Raw genomic sequence first — 16588 nt, 5'->3', positions numbered from 1 at the left:
GTTCTTCAATTGGATATCTGTACCGACTTGCTTTTGTCAAGCATTGTGTGATATTACGTAATAATTATCTCGCCATAAAAACAAACAAATCACAGTTGCTGCAACGGGGAAGACGCGACAAAAACAACTTTTGACAGCTAACTCTTGCGTTTAAACCAACACTCTTATCCCCCGAGCTCAGATGCCCAGTGCCGTCAGCATGAGCAACTCGGCAGAACAACAACAGGGAGGACGCATAACCAAGGCAGCATTTTTCAGAGCTCGTTCCCCGCCCATCCTTCCTCCCTCCGGCCTCTTTTCCAAGCCCGCACAACAAGAAGAACAAGACAATGTTGGCGACAGTCTGTTCGCGAGGTTCGATGCAGCTACTCGGTTGGATCCTCCATCTGAATCGCTACCATCCAATGCCGAGTACTATGCGGAGAGGGATAAATATGAGGATGATAACGTAACTATCGGAGACAGGGCGAAGGGGCGTGGTTACGGAGAGACGAGAGGAAACGATGTCGACAATAGTAACACTCCAGGCTACAGCGCTAATTTCAAGCTTCCTATTCGAAACAGCATGTACAGCACGACACCCGCAACCGATGGTCATGGATCCATACTGGACAGACCGATAGCACATCCGGTGAATCCGGCCGCACCCGTTCCTACCTTGGCATCCTCAGAGTCCCCTCAAACTCTTCTTCAGCGTCAATTAAGCCAGAGACAACAGCAATACCAACAGAACTCACAACCTCAGAAGCCAAACTATCACACCCGACAATCCTCTCGCTCCCGCTCAATTCGTTCTACGCATTCCAGGCTACAATCCCTTTCCATGTCATCGCATGCCACCCACCAAACACCAGGAACTGCCGTTGTATCTAACCACAGCAACGCCAATGGCAATGGCTCTTCGCAAATGGCTTCACCGCATGATACCGATTCCGGATACGGTGAAAGCATGGAGACCTACGATAGCAATCAAGGGATGCAACGGTCCCCGTCGATCAAGGATAATGCGAGTATGGGCATTGGTGATGGGTCGGATGAAATGCTTCTGACATTGCTGGCCGGGCAAGCCGTAATGGATACTCAGGAGATGGGAATCGGTGGATGGGAGGAGGTCGAGGGTTGGAAAAAGGTCAGCCATTAACCGTTCTTACACACTGCGGCACCATCGCTAATAATGCATGTAGGAGCTCTCACTGCTTTCCAGTCGACTTGAATCTGTGCAAGCACGACATCAGAGGGAGATTAAGATCTTAACTGCTGCACGTGCTTTGCAGAAGCTGAATGGTTCTAATAAGCGTATGTCGAAACAAACTATGGAAAGTCTGGAGCAATCTGAGAAGAAAGTGGAGGCTGCTGAGAAGGTATACTACTCTTCTTCGGAAATCATTCATTCAAGACTGATCGTCGATAATAGGACCTCCTTATACTTCGCGATCGAGAAGCATCCCTGCGCCGACGGCTTCTCGAACACTATTCTAGCGTTATGTCATGGGAAGTTCGCCGCCTTACTCGCATTACTACCGAAACTCAGTCTCGGCTTGACAGTCAATCTCACAAGCTTTCGACCTTTGCTCAGCGTGAACAAGAGCTTGTACGTCAATTAGATGAAGGAAGAGCCAAGATGGAAGAATTAGAAACGATGGTTCTTGAGTTGGGAAGGCGCGAGAAAGGGACTGAGGAGGAAGCTGGGGAGCTTGAAGCTCAAAGGGATGATCTCGAAAGAGAAAAGGCGGCTTGGGCTCATGAAAGGGAACAACTTTTAAGTGAACGCCGGACCTGGCTTGAGCACAGTCACAGGTGGGATAAGCAGGTCGCAGAGTTCAATCAAGCTAGGCACAGTTGGGCACAGGAAAAGAAAGCGCTCCTTGAAGAGAGGGAAAGGTTAATGCAGAACGGTCAAACGTCGGAGCAAGACAAACAAATGAAAGACCACGTGCGTACTGTTCTTGGATCGTTGCTAGGGCGAAAAGGAGAGCCTGTGCAAGAAGAGGAGATCATGTCCGCTTTTGAAGATCTTAAGAAACTTTTGGCAACCAGGGAGACCGAAGTGCTCAGTCTGAGAGAGGAGGTGAGGGAAGTGAATATGGGTTTGGAAGAAGAGATCAGGAGAATAGCAGAAGATAGAGACGCTTGGAAAGTCAAGCTGGAAAAGGGAGAGGCCCTCAGAAAGGAAGAGATAACTTCCTTGGAGAGGAGTCTTCGGGTATGTAGTTCTGTCAGCATTCGACGAAAAATAATGCTAACATACAGGAATAGCAACAGCAAGACCAGATCACAGACCTTACCCTCCGCAATGAATCCCTTTCTACATCACTATCTACTGCTCAAAGGAACCTTTCTGGTCTAGCCTCGCCCAACGCATCTCAAACTACCGACCAGCATATACAAGTGCTCACTACTGAGCTTGAGGAGATTGCTTCCCAATTTGCATCTGTCTGGCCTCTTTTACCACCTCGATCCCTACGAGAAAAAGTCGATCTCATTGACTCTCGTACTGGTTCTTCTAACCGCGCTTTTGCGTCCCCTTCCAAAAGCATCAACTTTGAGGCTTTGCAAGAATTATACAGCTCGCGTCAAGCGGAGCCGGTCGGGAGTATTGCAGAAGCACTTGAAAGGATTAAGGGATTGGTCCAGGATGGGAAGCTTTTGGTAGATAGAATTGTGAGGATGGGCAAGGAGCGGGAAGTATTGAAGACAAATGCTGCCAAGGCGAAGAAGCTAGTGGAAGACAGTACCCGAAACTTGGAAACTTATCAGCAGTCCGTACTTCTGCCTTTTCCAGATCGAAATACTACTGACCGATTTCTTCAGCCAAGTTGCCATCTTAGAAGACCGTCTGGCCAAATCGTCTCAATCTGAGTCCAACTTCCTTGACGAACTCCACAGCCTCCAGAACAGCCTTGACAAAGCCACCCAGGCCAAACGCTCTCTCGAGAATCAACTCGCTGCCCAGACTGAGACGTGTAATCGCTTATCAGAAGCCAATGATACTCTTTCAGCACGAGCGCTTGAGCTTGCGCAAGTCTCAGAGGACGAGAAGAAGGCGTTGGGCGGCAAGTTGATGGGCGAAGTAGAGGAATTGAAGAAGAAACTGCAAGAATGCCAGGAGGACGCGGATGAGGAGAGGAATAAGTCTACTGGGCAGAGGATACAGTTGCTTGATGAAGTGAGTTGGACACCGTCTGATGTCTCTGAGTGCCGAGTATTGACATGCAGCAATACCTATCAGCTTAACTCGCTACAAGCGGAAGTTGCGGATCTTAGGAAACAGCTCCGAGCCAAGGCTTAATTGTTGATGGTCTTGCTTCAAATCTCAAAATGGATGGGCTCTGAACGCGACCAAGTATCATGTTTTGTATCGACGTTTTATAGCAATTTAATGTACCGTCGTGTGGATAGTGGTAGACAACGTAGATACGAGCATTTGATGACATTATGTATTGATCTTTGTCTGATGTAAAAGGAGAGCGGGATCGGATGAATTGAAATGAGCCACAGGACAATATGGATATATATGGGAGGCCCCGAGAGGTCACGACAAGTATCAAAAGTGGGTCTTATATGTTTTGTGACATCATAAAACCTACGTTTCAATGTAGCACAACGCTCTGATATATAAAGGTCATGAGTATTGATCTAATCCATGCTCCTAAGCGCTACAGATATATATCATGCTTCTTACCAAAAACCCCAAAGACAATCAAACGGTCATCGCCCCCATTTTCTCCAGGATATCAAGGTACTTCTACAACAGTATCTTTTTGGTTAACTACTCGTCTACAGTCACCTCACCAGCCTTCGCCGTGAAGAACGCTTAGTCCTTGTGTTCGGGCTTGATCGCAATCTTCAAAGCCTTCCTGCTCGCCATCTTGTCCAAAGCACCCTGGTAGTCGCTGAGAGGGAAGACATCAGTGACCATGCCGGTGGTCTTGATCTTGCCAGAGTCGAGAAGGTCAATAGCTCGGGGGAAACAGTAAGTCTGGGAGAAGGAACCGATAATTCGCTTCTCATTGACGAAAATGTCGGTGGGTGACCATCCGGGGAGACGGGCCTTGTCCTCGTAGACACCGTAGACAAGAAGAGTACCGCCTCGGGTGACGTAGTTGATAGCGTCGTTGACAAGAGACTCGACACCAGTGGCTTCGGCGACAACGTCAAAACCGTCTGAAAGAACGCCCAGTCAGTAAATCTGTCCAGGGAAGGCACAATGAATAATGAAGGTACGTACAAGGGTTGTCCTCCTTGAGCTTGGCCCATTGGGGACCAGGATTGCTCCTGTCCAAGTCAATGTACTCGTCGGCAGCCTCGACCTTCCTAGCAATGTCCATCTTGATACCGGCGTTGGCAGCGATGGTGATGTGGGAAGCCCCGCCCATCTTCATGAGCTGGGCAAGAATAAGACCGGTAGGGCCGGCACCGATCAGGAGAACTCGAGCGCCGAAAGGCATCTTGAGGACGTCCATACCGTGGATAGCACAAGAGGCGGGTTCGAGAAGGGTAGCCTCCTCGTCGGAGAGGTTCTTGATCTTGTAGCACTTGGCGAAGTGGCTTCATATTCTTGTAAGCTTAAGAACATTTACCAGGTAAAAAAAAAAAAAAAAAAAAAAAAAAAAAAATAACATACTACTTGATGTAGTCGGCGAAACCACCGTCTCGGGCAACACCAGCGGGGGCGAAGTTCTCACAGAAAAGTTCGGTACCCTTTCGGCAATAGTGGCAGTAACCGCAGGTTTCTCCGACATCGGCAGCAATACGGTCACCAACGTCGAATCCCTTCACCTTGTCACCCATAGCGACGATTCGGCCAACGGCTTCATGGCCAGGAACCAACTGAGAGTCAAGGCACAATCAGACTAGGCGTTTCGATTTCATGAGGCTGGCTGACTTACAGGGAATTTGGCAATGAACTCGCCTTCGTGGATGTGCTGGTCGGTACCACAAACACCACAGATATCGACTATTTGATGATCAGCTACGTGGCACATTGGGAGTTGACAAAGGATCGACTTACCCTTTAAGAGGACCTCCTCGGGGCCGATTTCGGGCACGGGAACCTTCGTAATCTCGAACTTCCTAGGCTGTCGGTAGGATAGTGGCATGTCGTGGTTGGGAGCAAAAGAGGAAAAAAGGAACAAAGGATAATGGTAAGACCAAGATGGTCGGGAAGAATGAGCAAGTCAGCATTGAGAATGACGATAAGGAGAGCGGGTATACGGACCTCGGAGTACAAGAGGGCGTTCATCTCCTTGGCGACCATTGTGTTTAGTTGTTGTTTTAGTTGTAAATGTGGTTGAGAGAGTGGGTTTGTTAGATTGAGGTTTATATGTTTGATAGAAAGCGAAGAAAAAAGGAAGAAAGGAAACAAGATATCCGCTTTAGTAGTGGCTGGGGTGTATACGAAAGTGGGAAGTGAACAAAGACATCTCGTGGGTTCCCTGATGACGTCGTGCGGAATAAATCCATCTGGCATCGGCAACCGGCGCGGATAAAGGAAGCTGCCCTGGGCCCCGAGCCAATCAGGCGTCGCCCGCCGCCCAGCAGTCATGTACGTCAGTCAGCTGCTCGTCGCCAAGTCAGCATGAGCATCCAGCATGTCACCCTTTCCCGGCGATTTTAGGGCGTTTTCGCGATGTTTTGAAAATGCATCAGGCGGTTAATAGGACCACGGGGAAGGGTTCCAACAACATGGCTGTTTACACACACCTACTCGTTTATAACTATCTTCTTTTCAGCATGAGCGCATACAGCTTGAGCTTCTCGTTCTGACACTTGGCGATCGATGAGCTCGCGATTTTAGCCCATCCTTCTTCGCTTTTCGTACACATAGATGACATGAATGCCGATGATGTCAGTCTGTCGTCGTCCGTCCATTTCTTGTTACTTCATCATGGCAAGGCAGCGATCCCCCGCCAAGTCGCATGCGAGTTTCGAAATATTCCGAAAGGGCACGCCTATACAAACACCGATCCTCGACAAAAAATGCTGTCATCCTGAAGATGCACAACTCACTTGTAACGTTCATGGAAGATCTTCTACAGCAACCAAGCGATAGAACATCAAAGAAGAAAAAGCATGAAACAGACCTCATCTTAAGTTAAAAATCGCAGCCGCCGGGCGCATCAGAACGGTTGGATCCTTACATAAAAGTTATTAGATAGTTAATTAGGAAGAAGCAAAAAAAGAAGAAAAGAAAACATATAAATAGAGTGAATTTGAAATATATGATTGTTTGTTCATTCATAACGACATAACAACGCGCCAAACCAAGGTGTAAAGACCACGCATCAAATAAGATAAACAGGAGATCAGGATGCTATCGGGATTCATTCATTCCAATATACATTTTGAATGTTCCTTTTCATTCCATCTACCTCTCCATATTGCATTTCCCCATCCCAACGAGCAGCGCCAATCAGGACAGCTAATGACAAGAGGGCCCAGAATGTTGATAGAGGTATTTACTAACAAAGACGATCAGTTGGGTGCTGTGTTAATGAGAAAGGCGAAAGAGGCTTACTTTGGCGACCATCATAGTAACAAACTCGTTGTAGTCGATCATCCCGTCACCTGAACATGTAAAGTCAGCTTTTCGCATTGATCGTACCACGTCCGACAGAATATCCTCACCGTCCTTGTCCGCCTCTCGAATCATTTCGCTGATTTCGGCGTCTGTGAGCTTCTCACCAAGGTTGGCTATACCACATCATTAGCATAAAAGGCCAGCAGAAAACTTTCTAACCTCATTTGCATCAACTTACTCATGACGTGCTTCAACTCGGCAGCAGAAATGTGACCGTCATTGTTCTTGTCGAAAACCTATCCGAGCGAGAGCCATCAATTCCACATTCATTTTGTTTCCCTTGGACATTGGGCTGATACAAATCTCACCTTGAAGGCTTCTCGAATCTCCTCCTCGGAGTCGGTGTCATGCATCTTCCTAGCCATAAGAGTCATGAATTCGGCAAAGTCGATAGAATTGTTGCCGTCGGCATCAACCTAATAGTTATCCAAAGCCATGTTAGCTCTCTAACATGTCCATTATAGACGCCACGGCCCATTACGACAACTACCGGGTACAATTTTGAAGATGGACCAAAGACACACCTCGTTGATCATGTCTTCAAGCTCAGCTTGAGTAGGGTTCTGGCCGAGAGATCGCATAACGGTACCGAGCTCCTTGGTAGTGATAGTTCCATCTCCGTCTGTGGTAGATGATAGATAACGAAGTGCGATATGGTAAAGGGATCAATGCGGCGTGGGGAGTTAAAGAGGTGAAGAAAGAAGGTAGCAAGTGCAAGAGGGTGCAAAGAGATATCTTGAGTCAGTGTTACTCCAAAAGTACCTCAATGGTTATTACGCACCCTTGTCGAACAAAGAGAAAGCCTCCTTGAACTCTATCACATGTGAATCAGTTAATAAAAAGAGGGTGCTAAAAATAGGCAGATATGCGCACCGGCAATTTGTTCTATAGAGGATGCCCATAGTGATCAGTATGATTGTCCGCAGCATCGATTTCCAAAGTGATGGTGTAAAAGCTTACCCTTAGTCTACAGAGATCACGTAGACAGACCTATCAGCAACCATTTCCTTGCGTCGCGGAGAAGGGGGGAGCGTATGCGACGCCGTCGGCAGGGTGTTGCACTGGGAAGGTATACTCACAAGTTGTTCAGCCATCGTAATTTATGTAGGTTGTTGTTACTCGTGATGTTTCGTGAGAGATGTAGAAGTACAGTGAAGATAAGTTGGAAAACGCACGAGTTGCAGTACGGAGTATATTGCATGACGGATGAAGCACCCCGCGAACACGCCGCGTTGGCCGTGAGAACAGTGATCAGCCTCAGTTTTCAGGTAATTATCAGGCTTATATGTGATGACGTAACTGTGTCTCTTGAATGTCTTTTCAACGAACTCGTCTCTGTTCACGAAATCTTAATTTCCGCTGTATATTTCCTCAATCCCCTCGTAGCTACTTCAAAAAATGTCGGCAACCTACTCAAATAGGTCCTTTTCGGTATACAATGTACCCCCACAGCTTCTCGAAACTCTCGCTGTCCGGTCTATCCAAGCACAAAACAGCGACCAGCAGCAGTCCACTCTCCCTACGTCAGCGTCTACCTTGGCTGCAGCAGCGCCGCCTCCCGCCGGTACTGGTATCAGTTGTCAGACATGTCCTCAGGCGGAATTTGATACTATTGAAGAGCAACGGGCGCATTTCAAAAGTGACTGGCATCGATATAATGTGAAGGTCAAGCTAAATGCAAGTGGCAAGGCTATCAGCCTTGAGGAGTGGGACAATATGGTTGAAGGTGTGTCCCTCTGTCATGACTTGAGAAACATACCCAAAATGTTGGAGAAGCTGACAATATGAACTTTAGGTATTTCATCAATATCGGGAAGTGCATCTTCCACCTCTGGATCCGAAACGAGCAAAGTGGCTCGACTACTCAAGAACCAAACACTCGATGAATCAGATGACGGCTCTTCTGCCGCTGCCGAACTAGCTGACCGGCAACGTCGAGCTCATCTTCGCACAGCGGTCATTTGGTTCTCCCCTTCTGCTCCTGTTCCTGAGCTAAATATACCGAAAGACACACAATTCGGCGTTCACCGAGCTCTCTTTCCCCCTTATGAAAAGGCTGGTGACTATCTGGATGAATTGAGAAGAATGCAACTGACAGGCGACGAAGAAGAGGATGGGGAGAGGAGGTTGACGTTTTTGATGGTTGCAGGAGGACATTTTGCAGGAATGGTCGTTGGGATAAGACCGAGGGGCAAAACGGAGAAGCAAGACGTAAAAGGAGCGGGAGACGTGAGGGTTCTGAAACACAAGACTTTCCATCGTTATACTAGTGCGTTTTGAGGTCTCTAATTTAGACACATACGCTGACGTATATGGTAGCCCGTAAGAAGCAAGGTGGATCTCAGGCAATTAACGACAACAACAAGTCAAAAGCCATCTCTGCCGGTGCCATGCTCCGCAGATACGGTGAACAGGCCCTTCAAGAAGAAATTCGCGCGCTTCTTATCGACTGGGCCGACGACATCCATGCTTCGGAGCGTATCTTCATCCGTGCCAGTACGCATGGCAAAAAATCTTTTTGGGGCTACGAAGACGCTCCGCTCGAGAAGAATGATGAACGAATAAGAACGTTCCCTTTCCCTACGAGGAGACCGACTTTGCAAGAACTGTTGAGGTGTTGGCATGAATTGACAAGGGTTAGAGTTTCTCATTTGAGCGAAGAGGCATTGAAACAGCAAGATGAAGCGTACATCGCTTCGCTCCAGCCCAAGACGCAGACAAAGGTCAAGCCTGCTCCCGCGCCGGTCAAGGAAGTCAAGCCATTAGCACCAAAGATTTCGGCGGAGGAAGAGGCGAGATTGGACAGATGGAAGAGATTGGATGAAATGGTACGGAAAGGACGTATCAATGCGTTGAAACCTTTCTGGGAAAAGTACAGCGAAGAATTTCTATTTAGCCCTCCAGCATTGTCTTCCCTTTCTCCCGAAGAACAATCCCAGTACACACAACCTTATCTTCTCTCCGCCGCGTCATCGTCATCTCAACCTGAAGTCTTAACATATTTCCTCTCCGAACTTAAATTCAACCCCACCCTCGCCGTCCCTGGTGACGTGTTAAAACGCCCATACGACCTCGCCTCATCCAAAGTTATTAGAGATATCTACCGTAAAGTCGCATACGACAATCCAGACCTGTGGGACTGGAAAGCAGCGCGCGTGCCACCAGGACTGAGCGAGGAAATGGAGGCAGAGCAAAGGGAGAAGAAAGCCGGAAGGAGAAAGGGGTTGAAGGAAAAGCTCAAGGAGAGGGAGAAGGCTAGACAGGAGGCAGAGGCGAGAGAAGCGCAAGAAGAGGAGGAGAAACGATTGGAGACGGAGAAGCGAGAGAGGGAGAAACCGACGAGGTTGGGTGTGAGCGGTCCGCAGAAGTTGGGTGGGGGTTCAGCCGAGGGGCTGGCCGGGCTGAGTGCGGAGATGAGAATGCAGATTGAAAGAGAACGGAGAGCTAGGGCTGCAGAGGCGCGGTTCGGGAGCAGATAGATTATTTGTATTCGCATAATAATGGCCCAGATCTATATACAATATGATAATCCTCCTGTAATCGTAAAGGTACAACAATTTATATGCTGCGCAAGGCGGACCACCTTTCCGTAAACTTCTCGTTCACTTGCAACTTTAAAGCTTCTTCTCTGCTGACGTACTCCTCCACTGAGTCTATCAAAAGATTGTGCAGCACAACTGCTGCTAGGACCATGTCCCGTGCCTTTTCTGCTTCGTCGGCGTAAATAAGAATGTGCGCCGCATTGAGGTATTGCCACCGAGATTTAATCATACCCCACGCCGTTTGTATCGTATTAAGTATCAATGGTTGGGCTTGGTGGTTGAAGAACCTCTGTGGTGAGAAAACGTAAGCATAGTACTAATCAGAAGAGAAATGAATATGCTGAGTACCTGTCGCTGGATAATGGGGTCATCTATCTCTTGCTGTTTCAGGTCCAAATCATACAGAGGCAATACCGTGTTGTCACACTTAAATCCCTTATCGGCCATGACAAACTGTTTGCCGTCGAAATACTCCCCAGTACTTCCACCTAGCCATGGTAGCCCATCTTGCATGGTCTTGTCTTGCCCTCTTCCCTCGGTGGATCCTGCAACAACCATTCGCATTCTCAAATGGTCATCACATACCCCCAAAAAGTTATACCCTTCGCGACAGCTTTCCTGCCAATACTCCATCGGCCCACCCGGTTTCAATCCGCCTCTGTGAAAATGCATGTGAATGCCGCCAAGGTAGCCAACACATTCGGGTATGCGACTGGAAGAGGGAGAGTTTGAGCAAATGAAGGAACGTTCTTGTGGTGAAGGCCAGGAGACGATCGAACGGAATTGTTCAAGGACGGCGGTAAGGGCGCGTTTAGTCCACTCGTTTGTGGTACCGGCTATGCCGAAGGATCAGTTTTTGGGCATAAAAAATGGTAAAATGCTTACCACTAATGCCAAATTTTTGCTGTATGTCCTTGGTAGTCATGAACCCAGGCTGAGCCAATCTATATACCAGTAAAGCTAGCTGATACTCTGCTTTCGCCTGTTTCCTGCTCCCCGTGCTCTGGAATACTGACGCGCCTGCAAATCTAGCCCATATCTCTTTCTCCATCTCCTGCTTTGACATCCTAAAGCTTTTCCTAAATTCCTCCTCTGGGGAGTGTAGTATGGCGTCTATGTTCTCAGAAATGCTTGAAGAGAGATGGGACTTTTTGTACGTCGCAGGACGGTCATAGTATCGTTTACTTTCTATTTCTGTGCGACGCGCCAGCTCGGCGTCGTATTGTGCTCGGTATTTCGGTATATGAAGCAGCGGTTTAAGTTGTTGCAGGCTACTGTCGAGCTCCCTGAGGGCTCTTGCCTTCTTGCTGATCTTGGGCATTTGAGATATGTTGGTTGTGTGTTGCAAAGAAAAGAGTGGAGCAGTAAAGTGGAGGTAATGAGAGCCCCTCAGAATTGTTGTTTGTCGGCACATGCCGCAGTAGTTACAAACATTAACTAAGCCCATCATCAACGCTTTATTATTAGTTCCCGCGATTACTCTCTATCATCTCCGCACTTCATTATACTATACTCTGATATATTTCCCCGCCAAATCGCACACAAGCTATGGACCAGGACGGATTCCACTCAATCGCATGGGATGACGCTCCCTCAAGCAACCCTCCTCTGTCTGGCCCGTCTCCATCTCAATCACCATTTGAAGAGGGCTTCGAATCCATCTCACCGTCCTCCGCACAACTGCCGATTTCAGAGCAGTATGAAGGCTACGATAACCCAAAGGCTGGTGGAGCTGGGGAGGTTGCGGTGGCATTGGATAGGAGGGAGAGGCTGGGGGGTCACGAAGTTGATGGATCAATCTGGAATGGGAAATGGATGGACGTGCAGGTCAGGGAACCTGCTAAGGAGCACGAAGGGAGTAAGGATATGTACGTTTCGTACGCTGTCAAGACAGAGGCAAGTTTATGGCTGCGTGAATGGGGGAAAGTTCTGATCGAAATGAATAGACGAGCCTTCCGACATTCAGAAAGCCTCTCACAGTTGTCCGAAGGCGATTTCAGGACTTCGTCTTTCTACGAGAACATCTCGTCAAGAACTTTCCAGCTTGCGTCGTGCCTCCGATCCCTGATAAGCATCGTTTAGGTAGGCTCCTTGCCCATCATATAGGATCATCGCTCAATTGTATGGACAGAATACATCAAGGGAGACAGATTCTCACCCGAGTTTGTCGAACGTCGCCGATTGGAGTAGGTCCAAGCTCTGGTGAAAGACCGCCTATGCTGATGCTATCAACAGTTTGCAACGATTCGCGGATAGGATAGCACGCCATCCCACTCTTCAACGCAGCCAACTTGTCAACGACTTCCTTCAAAGCACAGAATGGGCAAGTCCATTGGATATACCAGCCCATTAGCAAGCTAACACTGTTGTACAGAGCGTGGCCAAGCACCACCACATCTCCCATCCACCTCCTGAATCCCACACGTCTCTCATAGACTCTTTGTCTGACACCTTTATCAATGCTTTCTCCCGGGTTCGTAAGCCAGATGCGAGATTTGTGGAGATGACCGAAGAGTTGGAGAGGTTTGAAGAAGGCCTGACTGGGGTGGAAAGGGTAGTTGGGCGAGGAAAGAGTCGGGTTGATGGTATGGCTCTTATCATTGATGATGGGATTATAGAGCGCTGATAATCAATCTAGACCTGGCGGCTGATTATCAGGACATGGCGGCTGCTTATCAAGGGTTAGGGTACCTCGAATCAGGGATCACCGAGCCGCTCAACCGCTTTGCAGAGAAGATGCTGGACTTTTCCACTCTGCTCAAACACATGGTATATATCGACCCATACTCAACGAAAATCCTTATACTGACTCGATCGTACCTCGATAGAACAACACGACCATCGAACCATTCCTCTCTTCCTCACATTCACTCCTCTCCTACTCTGCCACCCATCGTAACGTCATCAAACTCCGAGATCAAAAGCAACTCGACTTTGAAGAACTCTCTGCCTATCTCTCGGCAATCGTGTCAGAACGTGATCGCCTTGCAGCCCTTTCCTCAGGTCATACTGCCGCTCCTGTAGGGCTCGGAACGTATCTTCGCGATCAGGTGGATAAATTGCGCGGAACAGATGACATCCATACCCGGCGGGAAAGGATGAGAAAGATGGATGGGAAAATCAGGGAATTGCAAGATGCTGTGACGTTGGCGCATGAGACGAGTAATGCGTTTTCGGAAGAGGTTATCAAGGAGCATGCGTACTTCGAACTGGAAAAGAAGCAGGAAATGAAGGACGCGTTGCAGGCGTATGCGGATGGGCAGGTAGAGATGCTGCAACAGGCGATGGATGACTGGGATCGCGTAGGTGCCCTCATCCACGCGGGATAGAAACAGTTTGGCTAACACTTTTACTGCGAGGGATCATAGATTATTCCACTTCTTCAACGAATACGCGTAGACGTTTGAGTGTCGCAATGGGTAAAAGTAAATTATAACGGTCGTTTCGCTCTTCGTTTGTTGTATATGCAGTCAGTCTCGTCATGTTTCTTGCTTGAAAGCAGATAAGAAGGTAGGTAAAAATCATAACTTTCATCCCCTTGATTTGTATAAACAATGCCCATGCTATGCCTTACACCATGACAACCAAACATCCCCTTTAATACATAAGTATCACAACACCTTCACTTGTATTCTTCTTTATTGCCTCTTCGCCAGCTCCTCCGCCGCTAAAACAATCTCCTTCCCACCTATCGTACCGGTCCTTCCACTCACACCAAACGTTAACGCATAACCGGGCGGCAGCTCTGTTCCCGCAGGCGGCAATTCGAGCACAGGCCAGCTGGCGGGTTTCGGCTTGACGAGAGTGATTTCAACTTTAGTGCTGAGGATACGGTAAGAAGATACGTCGGGGTCAATGGGTCCGTAGAGAGTGACGGTTTTGAGAACTCGTTTGTTTGAAGGGAGAGAGAGGGAAAGGGTGAGTGTTTGGGGGGTGAATGTGATAGTGGAACGAGACTTATCGGCGCTAAAGATAAAATGTTAGTTGTTATGATTAATGTGGTATGGGAAATACGCACCCTTTGGCGAATGCGGAGACGATCACTTGTGTTGGTGTTTGATAATGATCCAGTCTACAGTTAACTACTTCCTCCTTGGTCTATTTGCCATATATCAGCATCGCGTGTCTGATTGCCTTGCAAAGTAAAAAGTGCAGTGTATAGACTCACTTCATCCTTCTTTGATCCCACAAACAAATGCCTCCCTTCTTTACATCCCGGGATCTTCATGAATTCATCAAACTCGAGCACTCGTCGCTTACAGCACAAGTAGCCCTTTGAACCTTCGTGGAATATCGCCTATGCCAACGCTCTTTTATCAGCATTGTAAACGCAGGTGAAAGAAAGAAAAGTTGAAACTGACAGCCTGGGGGTGGTACCTACAAATCGCTTTCTCCCCGTCTCCCCTGGAGACCTCCTCCCCTTCCCAAGTAGCACCACAAGCAAGACGTTTGCATCTCGCACCCTTGGGTACAGGAACAGAAGGATCATCCTGCTCCACTTCCTTAGCCTCTTTCTGCTCCGTGTTGTGTTGAGAAGGAGTAACAGCTGTAAGCGCGGATGGAACAACAGAAGGAGAGGAGGTGGCAGTGTTTGAAAGTTTGCTAGATTCAGCGGCTGGGAGCTTGGCAGTGGGCGCGGCAGTGCCGTATGTTTCAACACCGTCACTCGAGACGTTGGTGACTACTAGATGTGATCCAGACTGGGAATCTTTCTGCGGGGCAGCGGGGTTGGCACGAGGGGCTGAAGTGTGCTTGCCTTTTGTGCAAGCTGGAAGCGCCATAAAAGCGTCGAATTCGAGAACAGGCTTGTTGGTCTCTTTGCAGCATGCTGTGACCAAGATCAGTATGTCAGATCCAGTGTGTTTGACAGAGACTTACACCATGACTTGAGTCCTTCGTGAAAGATCTATAGAATGTTAGAACATACAAGAGCGAAGTACAGTTAAAGAGAACATACTGGTCCTCCTGGATGATAAGCGCAGCTGCCGTCTTGGTTGTTATCTTCTTCGTATTCCTTTCCACAAGTCTGATTCGTGCATTTGAGTACCGCCATTGTGGGCTGCTTGGAAAAAGTCGGAGATCCACAAAACTATTCTGGGCAAATGATGTTCTCGAGCGAAATATCTCGTGCTGACGAAGATGGGTGGACTGGAAATATCTAGAAAGGGAAATCACGTGACTCGGCCTTGTTCTATTTATTAGTTGTCTCGGCTCTTCGTTTGTGTGATCACCTGATTAACGAACTCACATCTCGCAACCACACAATATAAGAACAAATAAGATCAAGAAGTACATGCTGTAAACGTTAAGAAGCTAGCAAGACTTAAAGATGCCAGATCGTCTCATGCAAGCGATAATAAGACATCGTACCCCATTAGAAGGTTAAGTGGTTTTTACTATGCTACGTAGCCCGTCATCGTCTCAACCACCAAAGAATAATAAAGATCCACAGGACGAGTAATAAAAACATCATTAGCCAACACCAGTTCCCCCCTTGCCGTTTGGCCATCTTGTTCATCCGCCTAAATGTCCCGCTAAGGAAGGAAGTGGTGGATGAAAACGTGTCATTCTAAGTTTTATGGTTAGGGGCGTACAGCATTAAAAAATAAGAGATCGGAGATGGATACTTGCCATATTGCCTAATTGGATATTACTATCCCGTACTTCGTTTCCTATTCCTGTTGTGATCTGCATCTTGCCGTAAGCAAATACAAATTCCACAGTCACCTGATTACGACTCACGTCTTTCAAGATCTTAACCTTGCCTAACAACCCTTCTAACCGTTCATCATTCTGTCCCTCGATGTCATGAGTTGCTCTCGTATATCCGCTTCCCATACCGCCTCCATATGGAGATTCTGAAAATTGACTTGTACCTGCTGAGGATCCTGGTCGGAATGACAAAGGAGATACGCGACCGGATGATGGACCCGACGGAGGGAAAAGGACATTGGATGACTGTGGGTTCCGTTGAGATAGCGTTGTTAGACTGTGGGCGCCAAGACGGAATAGACAGAGAATATATGCCAGAGGTAGCAGATTGGGGTCATCAGTGAGCGCAAATGTTTGGACCAGACTAAGACTCACTGGCTCATTCTGTATCGGATGATCGAGGGCGGTGTCGACGTGATTTGTAAATAAATGCTGGTAGTTTGCTTCGGATTTGTTGGGATCTCTGTTGGTTGCAGCGCGGGTAGTGGGTTTGGTTATGGAAACTCTACAGTTCGGTGATATATGCTTGTTCTTCAAGTCGTGAAGGATCTGGCCAAGAAATGATCCGCCGGATTAGTGTGCGGCGGCGGCTCGTGGCTATGCATTGGATCAATTGCCCAAGATTGGGAACTCACTCTGTTTCCTTCACCCTATGCTGGCGGCGTTTCCCGCTCTGAAATCCGTGCCCTCTGGTATCCCGCTTTCTGGTGGCTAGACTGGGCGGGAGTATATTACCTAGCTGGGGTGCCTTGGG

At 48.0% G+C, this 16588-nt stretch overlaps 8 protein-coding genes and 1 non-coding gene; 3 read left to right on the top strand and 6 right to left on the bottom strand.

Moving 5' to 3' along the window:
* Window positions 1-117: 117 nt before the first annotated feature.
* Window positions 118-3841, top strand: CNAG_01559 (hypothetical protein). XM_012197209.1 has 6 exons: window positions 118-1129; window positions 1185-1361; window positions 1415-2203; window positions 2257-2759; window positions 2812-3166; window positions 3230-3841. Exons 1-6 carry the CDS (start codon window positions 182-184, stop codon window positions 3287-3289), a joined length of 2832 nt encoding a protein of 943 aa, XP_012052599.1. The 5' UTR covers window positions 118-181; the 3' UTR covers window positions 3290-3841.
* On the bottom strand, window positions 3332-5419 carry CNAG_01558 (chlorophyll synthesis pathway protein BchC). XM_012197208.1 has 6 exons: window positions 5219-5419; window positions 5012-5078; window positions 4890-4957; window positions 4625-4830; window positions 4229-4548; window positions 3332-4164 (listed from the first exon to the last, which is right to left on the bottom strand). Exons 1-6 carry the CDS (start codon window positions 5255-5257, stop codon window positions 3815-3817), a joined length of 1050 nt encoding a protein of 349 aa, XP_012052598.1. The 5' UTR covers window positions 5258-5419; the 3' UTR covers window positions 3332-3814.
* Window positions 5420-6214: 795 nt separating this feature from the next.
* On the bottom strand, window positions 6215-7785 carry CNAG_01557 (calmodulin). XM_012196979.1 has 10 exons: window positions 7660-7785; window positions 7541-7547; window positions 7454-7465; window positions 7362-7394; window positions 7105-7202; window positions 6889-6996; window positions 6759-6816; window positions 6628-6693; window positions 6518-6567; window positions 6215-6461 (listed from the first exon to the last, which is right to left on the bottom strand). The coding sequence occupies exons 1-10, from the start codon at window positions 7672-7674 to the stop codon at window positions 6459-6461; spliced, it is 450 nt and encodes a 149-aa protein (XP_012052369.1). The 5' UTR covers window positions 7675-7785; the 3' UTR covers window positions 6215-6458.
* Window positions 7786-7910: 125 nt separating this feature from the next.
* On the top strand, window positions 7911-11384 carry CNAG_01556 (cytoplasmic protein). XM_012197207.1 has 4 exons: window positions 7911-8306; window positions 8376-8849; window positions 8900-10426; window positions 10513-11384. The coding sequence occupies exons 1-3, from the start codon at window positions 7979-7981 to the stop codon at window positions 10057-10059; spliced, it is 1962 nt and encodes a 653-aa protein (XP_012052597.1). The 5' UTR covers window positions 7911-7978; the 3' UTR covers window positions 10060-10426; window positions 10513-11384.
* On the bottom strand, window positions 9330-10026 carry CNAG_12971. The gene has a single exon (XR_001046222.1). It is a non-coding gene; the product is annotated as a hypothetical RNA (non-coding RNA).
* Window positions 10049-11464, bottom strand: CNAG_01555 (hypothetical protein). XM_012197206.1 has 3 exons: window positions 11008-11464; window positions 10471-10958; window positions 10049-10411 (listed from the first exon to the last, which is right to left on the bottom strand). The coding sequence occupies exons 1-3, from the start codon at window positions 11441-11443 to the stop codon at window positions 10139-10141; spliced, it is 1197 nt and encodes a 398-aa protein (XP_012052596.1). The 5' UTR covers window positions 11444-11464; the 3' UTR covers window positions 10049-10138.
* A 137-nt stretch (window positions 11465-11601) lies between these two features.
* Window positions 11602-14368, top strand: CNAG_01554 (sorting nexin-4). The gene is made up of 9 exons (XM_012197205.1): window positions 11602-12018; window positions 12069-12204; window positions 12254-12308; window positions 12358-12445; window positions 12497-12707; window positions 12761-12891; window positions 12951-13424; window positions 13491-14040; window positions 14107-14368. The coding sequence occupies exons 1-8, from the start codon at window positions 11671-11673 to the stop codon at window positions 13527-13529; spliced, it is 1482 nt and encodes a 493-aa protein (XP_012052595.1). The 5' UTR covers window positions 11602-11670; the 3' UTR covers window positions 13530-14040; window positions 14107-14368.
* CNAG_01553 (CORD and CS domain-containing protein) lies at window positions 13629-15272 on the bottom strand. XM_012197204.1 has 6 exons: window positions 15080-15272; window positions 15001-15028; window positions 14484-14950; window positions 14291-14419; window positions 14141-14220; window positions 13629-14088 (listed from the first exon to the last, which is right to left on the bottom strand). Exons 1-6 carry the CDS (start codon window positions 15173-15175, stop codon window positions 13761-13763), a joined length of 1128 nt encoding a protein of 375 aa, XP_012052594.1. The 5' UTR covers window positions 15176-15272; the 3' UTR covers window positions 13629-13760.
* Window positions 15273-15350: 78 nt separating this feature from the next.
* Window positions 15351-16458, bottom strand: CNAG_01552 (blocked early in transport 1). XM_012196978.1 has 4 exons: window positions 16210-16458; window positions 15865-16111; window positions 15754-15810; window positions 15351-15691 (listed from the first exon to the last, which is right to left on the bottom strand). The coding sequence occupies exons 1-4, from the start codon at window positions 16215-16217 to the stop codon at window positions 15536-15538; spliced, it is 468 nt and encodes a 155-aa protein (XP_012052368.1). The 5' UTR covers window positions 16218-16458; the 3' UTR covers window positions 15351-15535.
* Window positions 16459-16588: the final 130 nt, after the last annotated feature.

This window comes from Cryptococcus neoformans, chromosome 11, assembly GCF_000149245.1.
Source record: "Cryptococcus neoformans var. grubii H99 chromosome 11, complete sequence".
NCBI lineage: Eukaryota > Fungi > Basidiomycota > Tremellomycetes > Tremellales > Cryptococcaceae > Cryptococcus > Cryptococcus neoformans.
Note: the sequence above shows the minus strand (reverse complement) of the source record. Positions and strands in the feature narration are given on the sequence as shown.